The sequence below is a fragment of the Canis lupus genome, chromosome 6 (genome assembly GCF_003254725.2).
Source record: "Canis lupus dingo isolate Sandy chromosome 6, ASM325472v2, whole genome shotgun sequence".
Classification (NCBI taxonomy): Eukaryota; Metazoa; Chordata; class Mammalia; order Carnivora; family Canidae; genus Canis; species Canis lupus.
The window spans coordinates 74,720,097-74,733,924 of record NC_064248.1 but is presented as its reverse complement, the minus strand read 5'-3'; the positions used below and the strand labels follow the sequence as shown (position 1 = coordinate 74,733,924).

The 13,828-nt window shown below is 38.9% G+C and overlaps 1 protein-coding gene across 6 annotated transcripts in view; it reads right to left on the bottom strand.

Moving 5' to 3' along the window:
- PTGER3 (prostaglandin E receptor 3) overlaps window positions 1–13,828 on the bottom strand; it is a 223,171-nt gene that overhangs the window by 184,837 nt on the left and 24,506 nt on the right. For all 6 annotated transcript variants that reach the window (XR_004816684.2, XM_049111802.1, XM_025417989.3 and 3 more), the window contains exon 2: window positions 5,911–6,090. Coding sequence is in view for 5 of the 6 variants with exons in the window: in XM_049111802.1 (XP_048967759.1) it covers window positions 5,911–6,090 (180 nt within the window). In the remaining variant the exon portion in view is untranslated. The remainder of the gene's footprint in view (window positions 1–5,910; window positions 6,091–13,828) is intronic.

The following is a 13,828-nucleotide window of genomic DNA, read 5'->3' as shown; positions in this document are numbered from 1 at the left end:
TACCTCAAAAAAAAAAAAAACAACTTTACATAGAGATGACAAAAGTATAACTTCCCACTTAACCAAGTGTGTAGGGATAGGATGCTGAATGGGAAAGATGGAGAGACATATGCCTTCTCTGCTGAGCTTTACTTTACTGATGAAAGTGCCCACGATTTCAGTTCTTACTTAAATACACCACGTGAATGATACTTATGCTCATTTATTATAAACAGATGATGACAATCTGTGCCTAGTTTTAACCTGTTTGTGTAAAGCGATGTTCAACTTTTTGCTATTGATACGTACACATTTGGTAAAAGAAGAGGGAGAAAGTAAAATATTTCATACAAATTCCACACATATATATGGGAGGGAGAGCATGTAGCAGTCAGTGACGACTTGAGGGAACTCAACACCTGATCCTACAGAAAAGAATACGGGCCACTCCTTGCTTTGTCCTACTGACATTCACGTGTATAAAGATGAATGTGGTCCCTCCCTCTCTTTGATTCTGCGGAATGGCTTAAAAGGATGAAGAATTTTAACAAGTCGGAAATGTACACGGTTCCCTCCACGACACTATGTTCTCCACCCCCGTCCCTTGCCTGCTCCACACAAGTACCTCTGCAGGAGTTGAAAGAACACTGGAGTGAGTCGATGCGTCATATGCATTTTTCTCTGCTTAATATTACAGCGTTGACTTCCACACAAACAGAAAACATATAAAGAAACCATTTTCAAATAACTATTAAGTTTTGGCGATGGGCTACCTTTTGTCTCGATATCCAATTCACTTTCATTAAAAGGCCAAAATACTCTGTTTCTAAAGCAATTGATGAAAGAATTTAAGAGCCGCACTTTTGAAAGTAACCTTAAAGTTGGAGTCATCTCCAAAATGCTCAAAAAGCTTGAAAAGTTTGGTTTTGTTCCTCAGGATGATCTGTTTCCATCTTATCTTTACTCCTATAATAAAATGATTCCATCAAAGCTGATTTATCCTAAAAACCAGAGTCAGGTCTGCTTCATATATTAAGGCATAAGCGTGCTAGAAATACAAAGCTGTTCTCTATCCTCTTAAAAACAATCCCAGTTCCACCAACAGTAAATATTTCTGTTACTTTCCACTCTGTTGAGAAAATGAATAAACAGGTTGGAAGCAAAGGGTTTGGCACCACAGTCTCATTCCTAATGAAGAAATATGTAATCCAGTAAATATTTGAGTTGTTGATAATATTAAACGGATGGATTTAAAACTTCTGGAAATGAGTTTTCATTCTCAGTAAAGAAAACGAGTGATATATAAATGACTATCGTATATATCTGATTGAATTGTTTTTCCAGAGAATCAAACAGTACTCAGTTTATGGTAATCATAATGTAATGGTTTACAATTCAACTTGCGCAAATTATAAACCTTTAAATAGAATCCTCGTTTTAGGAATTATAGAATAGAGAATATGTAAAATAAAAACTCTGTGCTCTTTTGCTCTTTAAAAGAATAGAGAACAGGGACAAGTGGGAAAGGAGATGTTACGTAGCCTGTTTTGAAGGTATCGTTCCATCTGACTTTAACATGAATTGTTGATCTCTTTGTAAAAAAAAAAAAAAAAATTGCCTTGTTCTAGACTTGGGGAAGGTCTTTCTGAAATAGGCATAGTCTCAGTGTTCCCTTTGTCACTGTGAGAATAAGGCCACTCTGCGCTATTCTTTTTGCTTTCTCCAGTTTTATTCAAGGTGGACTTAACCCAAAAAAAGGCATTCAAGGAAGAAGACATGTAAAAGATTTTACTGATAAGTATAGATATGAATTCCTAATAAAATTGAAACCTTTTGGGTGGGAGTAATTCAGCTGACTATAAATTTTCTTATGAAAACACCGCCTATATAAATGATGCCAATCTAATGGAGTTTTAATTTTAAAATTTTCCCTAATTCTCTGTTTCATGCCCAATATGTAATCATCACCAATTAGTTGTCTTAGAATACTGAACTGATACAGCTCTGTAACGAATGTGCATGTGAGTTTTAGGTTGATTTTCAAATTTATAAATTGGCTTTATCAAAATCGATGTTAGGAAACATCACAGATGTGTGTCACCTCTTATTGGAATTTCATTGCAACTCAGATGATAGCCCTCTGGACGTAGCCACAGTATTGAATATTCTTCGCTTTCGAATTGATATAATCTCATTCATTGAACAATTCTGCACATTTATTTAAACCTCGATTTTAGCAGTTTTTGAGACATGAGAGCACAAAACAGCAATAAACAACATCTCTAAAGATTTGGCATAGGTGATGGTCTAAACTTTTCACATGGGTAAATCACAGAAATTTTAATTTTTCCACATTAAGCTTTTAATATGTTTGTAGGATTAAATACTCTGCAGTCTTTGTGTGTCACTCATCTTCTGGTATCCTGTTTATTTTGAGAGAAGCTTTTGGGGTCAAAGTATTTAAAAAAGTAAGCAAGAATATATGTGCCTAAAATTTCAACAATAAAAATTTTCTCACTTTCTGTCTCTACTTAATCCTAGTAGAAAAGAACCATTAAGTTACCATTGACATGGGAAAATTGAAAGTTAATCACAAATTAGGACTCAAGGCCAAGAGATATATAAAAAGCATAAGTGAATAAAAGGTCTAATTCATTTGAAAATCTATTGTTAGAATATCGCCACAGATTGACCACCTTTTAGAAACACTGTTTTGCATTGAGTTTCTAGTTGGTCCATCACTCGATGGCATCGTGGTCCCAGGGTCTCCTACAGTTAACTTTTCCACGAGCTTCCACAATTTATTCTATCACACAATCGAGAGATCTTTAATATAATAAAGGAGTGTGAAGTAGAAATACATGCGCACTTTTGGACTCATCATCATTTAAATCTGTCATGATTAAACACATTTACTTAAAATATCTAGGTGTACAGCATCAGGCAAATTTGGTAAATCTTAAGATAATACGTTTTATTTCTTCCATCTAAAATAGTTTTGAGATATGCGCTACACTGATTTTATTTGAAAAGTCAAATATTCTTATTGAATAGCATGTCATCATTTCCTTTAGGACACAGCACAGCTGTCTAAAGTCATCATTTAGAATATCAGCACTGCTATGTAAAATCTACAACAGCTGATTGTACCTAAATTTCGACATTGTACTCACTCACTTCTTCCCACGTGGCTTCCCTAGGCCTCTCTTTTTTTTTAACCAATGTTGTCAAGTTAAGAATTGTCATAATTTATTGTCATAATTTATGCACACGTCTTCTTTTCCTGCTCAGACATATACATAGATACACAAAGTATATGAGAATGAATTTAAAGGCCAATAAGCTTAAACTTGGAAACATAAAGTCTTCTGCTGTGACTTCAGATGTCCCCCTCCTGACCACGTCAAGGGCCTCTGTACGACATCTCCCAAATCTATCATCCCAAAGGCTGAAATCATTTGGGACTTATATTTCTTATCAGGTTTTCCCCAGACGAACAAATGGTAACAAAACACATGCCATTTGCATAATTTTCCCTTCTCCACTGCCTTTTCAAACTTGTTGAAAAACTGCCATTTGTCCACTCCTGCCATGTATTCCTGGGCAGAAACGTATTTTGTACTTCAGGATAAGTTTCAGGCTGTTTTTGTCTTTATGCATTTCTGTGTTTTGATGAAAAGTGGTTATTTCTTTGACAGTAATCTCCATTACCATTTGGAAGTATCAGTCCCTTAAATTATTAATACACATAAAGCACTTTGTGGCACAGCAATACGATACTACACACTTGAAGATAAATTCATATTTTTGTAATTAAATAAGCAGAGATCATTCACTTTATCAGTTGGGTGGACTTTAATGGCATGCAGGCCTTCAATCATATGGCAAGCACCTCACTGATGTGCGTGCGTTTTAGCAGCCATTTATTCATTCATTCATTGAATAAGTACTGAACACTTCCTATAGTTCAGGTGTTGTACTAGGTGCTGGAGGGAGAAACGAATCACACTCACACCCTTAAATCCATGCTGTGTGTGTCATAATCTATCTGATTATGACCTGGGACCAGAGGACCATTCAAGAGGTCAAGCCTCTTTACTGTAAGGTAATTTAAGTGCACTTTTTTTCTGGGAAAAGGAGGTAGTTGTGTCTAATTCTTCATAAGGTGGCCTGTGGGATAACCCAATTCTATAGTGCAGAGAGCTTTTACGACAGGGCTGAGTATTAGGTATCATCATTTTTTCTAAAATGTAGGCCAGTGGAACCATCGTGAATTTACATAAACACTCTCAGCAGACCCTGTTTTCTCACTCAGTTTGACATAGTATTTCATAATTATAATAATAAATTGATTATTCTTAACTGACCTAGGATGATTTATATATTAACCTAGTAGATATATGATACTTGTTAAAATCAATTATTCCTTAAATGCCTACGAAACACAGGGGAAAGAGTAGCTACTACAAAGATGTATAAAATAAGTCTCAAATTTTTGAAAACTTTAGGAATGCAGTAACATAAGCTGTAAATTAAAAATCTTTGTGAGAAAATGTTAACGAGTTTGCAAAATGAATGCTCCAAAGAATACAAAGAGCATTTTGTGTAGGCCTCACTTAAAAGATTGTTAAGTTTGTTGGGGAGGTTTTCTTAAGTGCAACTCTCGAAACTTAGTATAATAATCTGCTTGTGCTAAAAAGATATCAAACTTAACTATGAAGGTTTGTACACATGTAGAGTTTAAGAAAAACATATTAATATTAATAAATATTTATATACAGAGCTACTTTGAAGAGAGAAGAGAGAAAGTGCTGCAAGGGGTCGATACTATTAATTTTCTTATTCTATAAATAGGTCAAACTATGGAAAGTCTTCATGGAACCTTCAAAATATTTATTGGTCCTGGAATCAGAGTTAGTATTTAAATATCCAAAAGACTAGAGAATACTTCTGGTGGAACAATCAGGGAAGATAATTAACCAAAGCACCTATAGTTAGTTCACAAATCAGTTCGTAAATAGCATTTTGAAAAATCACTTCACTGACTCTCATGATCAGATTTATGAATCTCATCCAGGCTTTTAGGAATTAAAAATGTATTCAGAAAGGAGAATACTTAGTCATTTGGATAGTCACAAATCCTGTCATATTTCACATACAAGGAATTGGCTCTTATTTAGATAATGAGCAAACCTAATTACCAGCACAACCAAAACTTACACTTCGTAAGTTCAGCAGATAATTTATGTATTGAGCAATATATACATCAGTACCACTGAATATTATGGATATAGTATACGTTTTTTTTAATCCTAATGACATGGAGAAGAAAGAAAGAAAGAAAGAAAGAAAGAAAGAAAGAAAGAAAGAAAGAAAGAAAGAAAGAAAGAAAGGAAGAAAGAAAATGCAGAAGACCAAGGTCTTTGAACAGAGACAAATTTTTGCCTATCTTCGATGATCAATGAATTCAATCCCCCGTGTACTCAGTAACACCGGATGGTTAACTTTGCCCAACTCATCTCTACCGCAGACCAAGATCATTTGTAAAAAAAAAAAAAAAAAAAAAGTTTTCATCTCATAAATAATCACATATTCGGCTACAAATGGCAGAGACCCCAAAACACTGGACTGGAAAATATTAATATATTTTCCTCTGTTTGTGTTTCAATACTTTTGGCACATAGGGGATTATCTATGCTTCTGAGACCATTCAGCATTGCATCAAAAATTCTCCTTCAATGCACAAACAGCGGCATGCCAGAGATGCCTAAATTCACAGTAAAGTTTACGGCTACTTGTTGCCAAAAGCTGTGGACATGCAAGTTGATTAGGAATTCTCTTTCATGCTCCTGTCTGTATAATTTCATTGGATAATGAGATAGGCTGCCCTTTCTGTCCATCATTAGAGCAGCTGGAGACAGCATTTGCTACCTGACAAAACTTTCGAAGAAGGATCTTTCTTAGCAGCAGATAAACCCAGGGATCCAAGATCTGGTTCAGTGAAGCCAGGCGAACAGCTATTAAGAAGAAGTTGCATTCTTTCAGCTTTTCGGTGTGAGTCTTGCAGTGCTCGACTGATGTCTGATTGAAGATCATTTTCAACATCATTATCTAAGAAAGAGGGACAAAGAATTGTTCCAAACATTAACAAGGTCACATGCATCTCCTCTATGCAGTCCTTTGCACAAAGTCTACAGTAAGTTGGTTGTTAGATGGAAATGATTGATTCAGACAAACTTTATACTCACGGGACATAGCCCTGAATTAATACAAGACATTCCTAGAGATTTTCCCACATTTTCGGCATTTGACATGATGCAGATTTTTTTTTTAAGATTTTTATTTATTTATTACTGAGAGACACACACAGAGAGGCAGAGACACAGGCTGAGGGAGAAGCAGGCTCCCTGCGGGGAGCCCAATGCAGGACTCGATCCCGGGACCCCAGGGTCACGCCCTGAGCCCAAGGGAGATGCTCAGCCCCTGAGCCAGCCAGGCGTCCCTATGATGCAGCTTTTTATAAAAGTGCATGTTCTCGGGCTCTTGGTCATTGGGGCTTAAGAAGCTTGAAATCTCAAAAACACATCTCAAAAGTAGCCAAAGTCATCTGTCTTGTCGTAGAAATTACCAATGGGTTGACACCCTGACGAGAGCCAACACTTCAACAAACCAAAACATATTTAATCTTAAACGTCAGTAGTTCTATTTGAAAAAAAAATTACAGAAAAAAAGTAGAAGCAAAGAGGGGAAAATAATACTTCTTGCGAGCATTTTCTGAATCCTTACAACTTGCCAGGACTGTGTCAAGCTCTTCACATGCACAGAATAAACAGTGAGAACAGTATTATTACTGTCTCCTTTATACAACCACAGAAGCCAAGTTAAACCTCGATGTGAAATGGCTGAGCCAGACGCAAACGAGGTTTACTAACAGTCCTTGACATACGGTGCTTGGCTTCTTTTTGTTTTTGTCTCTCCCTCCTCACCATGTATGCACACTAGACTGTAAATTCCTGGAGGGCAGGATTTGGGACCATTTTTCCTCCCACTATTAGTATATTCCCAATACTTAGACCAATACTTAATAGATAGTGCTCAATACATATTTGTGAAAAAATATATGATGCATATATGAATATATGATACGTACCATGTATTAATATATTTAATGAAAAAATATGTGTGATTTCTATAGAAGCAAAAAATGAAGTTTCACAGACATCTGAGAGGTTTTGAAGCTCGTTAATAATCGGAAAAATGCAAATTGTGAGAAAACAAGAAGTCATTTTACACCCACTAATTTGACAAAACTGAAGAAATGAGACTTTTCCAAATGTTAGTATGGATGTGGAGCAATAAGGGCTCTTTCACACACCACTAGCTGGGACGTGAACTGGAGCAACCTGCCTGGAAAATACAATGAGCACATTTCATCTGTTACCTGCCCGCAGTCCTACTCCCAGGTATATTCCATCCTGAACTCCTGCACCAGGAGCTGTATATATAGCTGTTCATTACAGTGGCACTCACAATACCAACCAACCAACAAAACAGAAACACCCCAAAGCCAAACACGGGTTCACATTTGCAAGCAAAGAAAGGCGCTGACGTTATAACTGGCTCCTAAATTCACCTTTCTAATGGTGCACAACTATTAAGCACTTGAAATGTGGCTGGAACAAATTGAGATGTTGGAAGATATAATTATTATATAATGAAATGATAATATTTTTGATATGTTGTATCGAAAAATGTATTATTAAAATCAGCATCGCTTCCTTTTTTTTTTTTTTTTTTACTTTTTAAAAAATGTCACTACCAGAAAATGTAGGATTATATACGGGGCTTGCATATGTTGCTCATGGTACGTTCTATTGAACCCAAGATCTCTCTTGAGGCCTGCACTTACTTGGATGTCTGTCCTTAGGTCACACAAATAGAAGTCACTATCCCTGAATGAACAAAGCACCCAGACCACAAGCCCAGAATCCCACAACGGCACTTGCTTATTATACAGTCATCCTGGCCCCACATGCCAGTTATCTTCCAATCTTTCTTTGGCCTCATCCTCTTCGATGCCTTTTGCTCATATTCCAACTTCATCCTGGTTCGGCAACTCCACTCATCTGAATCGCAGCGATAATAGACACCCAGATGGTGACACAGATGTCATCACATCACAGATTCAGCATCCTAACTAGATTCCAGCTATGAAAACTTCAACTTAGGGACGCCTGGGTGGCTCAGCAGTTGAGCATCTCTCTTTGGCTCAGGGTGTGACCCTGGGGTCCCGGGATCAAGTCCCACCTCGGGCTCCCTGCATGGAGCCTGCTTCTCCCTCAGCCTGTGTCTCTGCCTCTCTCTCTGTGTCTCTCATGAATAAATAAATAAAATCTTAAAAAAAGATAAAAAATTTCAACCTGGTCTTTTTGGACAAAATTGGCCCACAGATTCTTAATCCAATCACTGGCAAAGGACACAGAAATTTCCAGGTTTCACTTAGAGGACAAATTCATCCCCGGGGCTTACACCATGGTCCTTGACCACAGTACCACCTACTACCTGAACAAAATTATGGTTCTATAAACAGATAAGAACAAGGGAGTGGGAAGGCAACCTGCAGTCATATATTCTTATTCTAACTTCTTCCAAAGGGATTTTTTCCAAGGGATTTATTCAGTAAAAGTAAAAACAACTGTATAAATAAGTCAATGTTCAGCAAAGCATTATCTACACTTGTAAGAAACTGTAAACACATAAATCTCTAACATCAGGAGCAAAGCTTAGTAAAATATGGCCTATTTATATAGTAGTACATGTAAGCATTAGGTGAAGGCAGAATATAGATAGTTTATGTACGTAAAGCTATATAGTTATTATAATTAAATTATGTGAAATACATAGACTTGTGGAAGGCAACGGAATTATTATTATGAGACAATAACTTACCATTAAACGAGCATTAAATTATTTTTAAAAACTGTGTGTACTTAAAACCACTTGCAGCAATGAATGAAAGGCTTTTCTTTAAAGGAAGCTGAAGATAACTGCCTTCATTAATAAATACGAATTATCATATGCCAATCTAAAAAAACTAAGTAAATGTACATCAGGATATTCTGATGCTGGGTCTCAGTCCTGTGAACAGAATGCCACTCTCGGGGTGCACACAGGTGGCCGCCAAAGGCATCCACGACTCAGCCCCTGGGACCTGTGCCTATGTCATCACACGTGACAAAAAGGCCCCCTGCTAATGCGATTCACCCTTGACGTGGGGAGACTTCCCTGGGTGACCTGGGTGAGCTCAGTGTCATCACGTAGGTCCTTAAACCCTGAGGCTTTTGTGCAGCTGCGGTAAGAGGGAGCTCTGTGGGCAGGAGCACGGCCAGAGGCGTACAACACTCCAGACCCAACACACGGGACGGGACCCACGAGTTGAATTAAGGAGTGGAGACGGCTTCCAGAAACCGAAAAAGGGAAAGAACCAAGTCTCCGGGTCTCCTTCAGAGCTTCCAGAAAGGAATGCAGCCCCGTGGACACCTCGATTTTAAGCCAGTGGGATCCACGTTAAGCCCCTAACACAACTGTAAGAGAACTCAGTCTCGTGTTAGGCCATACGTGGCTACTAATCTGTTAGGGAACAACAGGAGACACTGGGCTCCCAGCAGACGTGGAGAGGGCACAGGGAGGAGGCCGATGCTTGAAAATGATTTACTGACTCTCAGACATAAAACATCTCAGCAAGCCCGTTTACTTTGTTCACTTTCTTAAGAAACTTTCTTTTTTTTTTTTTAAGATTTTATTTATTTATTCATGAGAGACACAGAGAGAGAGGCAGAGACACAGGCAGAGGGAGAAGCAGGCTCCATGCAGGGAGCCCAATGCAGGACTCGATCCCGGGACTCCAGGATCACACCCTCGGCCCAAGGCAGATGCTCAACTGCTGAGCCACCAGGTGTCCCTAAGAAACTTTCTTTTAAACATAAGGTAAAAGTAAGCTTCATCCCAACTCCTGCTTAAATAACCTCAATTTCTAAACTTGCATCATGTACAAGTGAACTCTCGCTATTCTAGTAACATCAGTTAAATTTCAGTGTGTTTGATAAAAAGGTATAAATTCATATTTTCAGTTTGCCTTTAAGAAAAACATGGGTTTACTAATTCTTTTTTTTTTTCATCCTCCCTTTTATAAACTATTGGAAAGGTTGTATCTTGCTCTTTTAATCCCTCACCTCATCCAACAGTTCAACATATTTGATGGCCCACCATCTTCCAGGAAGTGCTCTGGGCCTGGTCTAGAATGATCTAAAAACTCGGGGCGCCTGCGTGGTCCAGTTGGTTAAGGCTCCGACTCTCGATTTCCACTGAAGTCATGACCTCAAGGTCATGAGATCGAGCTCCACGTCAGGCTCAACACTCAGCGTGGAGTCTGCTTGAGATTTCCTCTCTTTCTCTGCTCCTGTTCCCCACTCTCGTGCTGTCTCTCTCTCTTTCATAAATAAAATCTTTAAAAAAGAAACTCATTAAATTACTCTTCATTTTTTTTATAAAATAAGGTATAAAAATTTTTCTACTTAGGATCAGGAAAATTAACAAAATTAGTAATTAAAATGGGACTTCAGTCATTTTACACAGTCCTCCTTCATTATTTTAAAATTAGTTTTTATGGGGCTAATAATTTTAAATTATCATTGGGCTGATATAGGTTTCATATGCCTACGTTGATTAGTCCTCTGTAATTTCCCATAATTCACTATGGACAATGCAGTGATTATGAAATTAGGAGACCAAGCTCTGTAAGCAATAGCTGGCGCACAGGGAGAGACACTCCAGCTTTTCCTGGAAATTATGAGCTGTGCAATAGGACAGTAACTAGAATTACAGGCAGTAAGCATGATACTGAGATTTCCAAATGTCCACGGGGATGGAAGTGGGGCTCCCAAGTCCATCTAATTTTGAACATAAATGCAAATTAACATCCATCTGTTGGTTTCCCTATATTTAAGGAGCTTACCAGCAATTACAGTTTTTGCAGATCTTGTTCAGACGTTCAGACTTTGGGAGAAAACCTTTGGCATGAATATGCAGATTTCTGGTGGAATTAATTTTTCCTATCAGTTCCATTTAATTCCTCACACAGGGAAAAAGAGACAAACAAAAACCAGGGTGCTTGGGCAGCACAGAGGCTACTTTTCTTAGCAGATGCATGAACGCTCTCTGCATGACCGCTCCTCTGAACAGCCTCTCACCATGATCTGGTCAAGGGACCGGGAAGGTTAATTCTGGTGGCCCAGGACGCAGCCCTTCGGCCAGCGGCGACCTCAGACTCCACGCGACTGTCCCTGCGTATCAGCAGGAATAGAGAGCCCCTCCCGCCCCCCATAACCAGGAACACCACCGTCTCAGCGTCCCCTAAACCCTCCGTCCCTGCCGAGGGTCACGGGCAACTAGTGTGCTCCACCTAAAGGTAAAAAGCGACCTCTCTCTTCCCCAGTGATCGTGACCTCGTACATGTACACAGCGCTACGCAGGGAGGCGGTTCTTAACACTCTGCCTTTGGATTTTGTTTTATTGCAGCAGGATTTGCAACCACACGTTTAAAAATCTTCAGTGCCTCGCTTCTTAATTCAAAAATGCTTTGAGTTATAGGTCATAAATATCTATTGAACATGATAAGTGAGCAAACCCAGAAAAATTAACTTGCGGGGGAGGGAATAAAATTGGTAACTTGCCCTCAGGCTCCATTTGGAAGCTTTTTAAGCGTTTCCACTTTATTCCTAATGTGCGTGTATAAGAGAATTTTCCTCAGAGCCAATTTTTATCTACGATGTTTTGTTTTTCATAATCCTCCGTGGTTAGGCTTTGGGAGAGTAACCTGCTTTACTGGAAATGCCCTCTATCATTTGATAAATGTACTATGAAATATACGCTGAAACCAGTCTGGGCCCTTTAAATCACATAATGACATAATTTGAAGGATTATCATGGGAAGAAGCTTCACTGTAGATTCAAGAAATAATTGCAGTCTTGCCAGTCTGGTTACAACTCTGTTCTCGGGCTCCCAAACCATCTCAGTACTCTATACTCCACTGTCTCAGAAGCTTCTCCTGCCTTATCGAATCTCAAAGCTGAATATAAACAGCTCATAAACATGTTTTTAAAAGGTTACTAGAAGTCGCGTTATTTCATCATACTATTATGTAATTTCATAAAATTTTTCAAAACAGTGATGAACTAAGAATCAGAAGAAATAAATTGTACTGCTGGCTCCGCCACCCTGCGTGAGTTTAGGCAAAGCCACTTACCCTCTATGCTTTCATAAACCCACTAGGAAACAAAAGTGCTGGCCCAGGAGGCCCCTTCCATATACCTCTGTGGTTAAGTTTTTTTCTTTTTTTTTTTTACGAAGTTCTGCAGCAAGGCTGAAAAGTGAACAAGGATTTAATGCGAAAACGAGAAGAACCCAAAAGGTAAAAGGGTGGAAACAAAAGACAAAATTTCCCTTCAGGAAAACCCCAAAATGCGTCTTTTGGAAAACAGAGGACGCAGGAAAGTCACGAAGTTAGAAAATGGACAAACGAAAACTACAAGGGGCTGGATTCATAAAGCTTTTGGGGAACATATTTTTTAGAAGTAGCTGACTTCGGCAAACACACTGACCAAGAGTTAGAGACCCACCATGGATCTGACTCAGCTCTGCGTCTAGGCTGGGGACCAGTTACCTAACTTTGGATCTTGACCTCTCCCTTCTCCAGAACATGATTAATACGTGTTTACTGAGTATCTGCTCCATCTAGTAATGCAGCTGCAAAAATTAAAATGAGGTGAGAATAATTAAAGTCTTCGATATACAAATTATACGTCTTCCCAAGCCCCAGGCTATTGCCCTATTGCGTATGCTTCCAGAAGAGAATGATCTGACGTTCAGGGATGGAACAGCGGATGCTTGCGGAATACTAGGGAATGAACTGCTAGAAATATATGTCTGCTTTCCTTAAATTTCTGCTCAATAGGGGCACCTGGGGGGCTCACAGTGGAGCGTCTGCCTTTGGCTCAGGGCGTGACCCCGGGGTCCTGGGATTGAGTCCTGCATCGCGCTCCCCTCCCCATGGGGTGCCTGCTTCTCCCTCTGCCTGTGTGTCTCTCATGAATAAATAAATAAAATCTTTAAAAAATTTCTGCCCAATAGACTGTATTTTTTAAAAGGCCAAAAAAAAAAAAAAAACCCTCAAATTTGAACTTTAAAGATGTTTGCTAACGTAGAACCATCACGCGATCGCCGCACAGAGCACCTCCAAATCATAAAGAAGCCGCAGGCCGCCACCACTTTATCTAGTGCCTGGCAATTACCGTCTCCTTTCAGGTAGTACGGACGGTGGCTTCTGTGCGACCGGGCTGCAGTAGAGGCCATTCCCTATGGTACGTCTAGACAAATACCTTTCTGTTAGAACAACAGTCAAAAAATGTCAATGATTAAGTAAGTATTCAGATTCTGGCTGAAAGGGGCAAGTTGCTTCCTTGGATTACAAGTGATAAATTAGGTCTGTGCGATACATGTCAGAAGAGCTCTCTTGACTACATTTCAAACCTGTGTATCTCAGATGCCAAGTGATAAAAGTCTAGAAAATACGTCTCTGCCAAGTTTAAAGAACATTCATCCTTGCAAATACTTAGATTTAAGAGTTTTCTTTTTTTCTGCCAAAATACAGTTTCACCTAAACCCCAAATGCTGAATCCTATCACCCACTCAGAGATCCACTGCACTGGTGACAATCACAGCACACAAACTTGTCCAATCACTGTATCACACACTTGGAACTAACATAACACTGTGTGTCAACTACCCTCA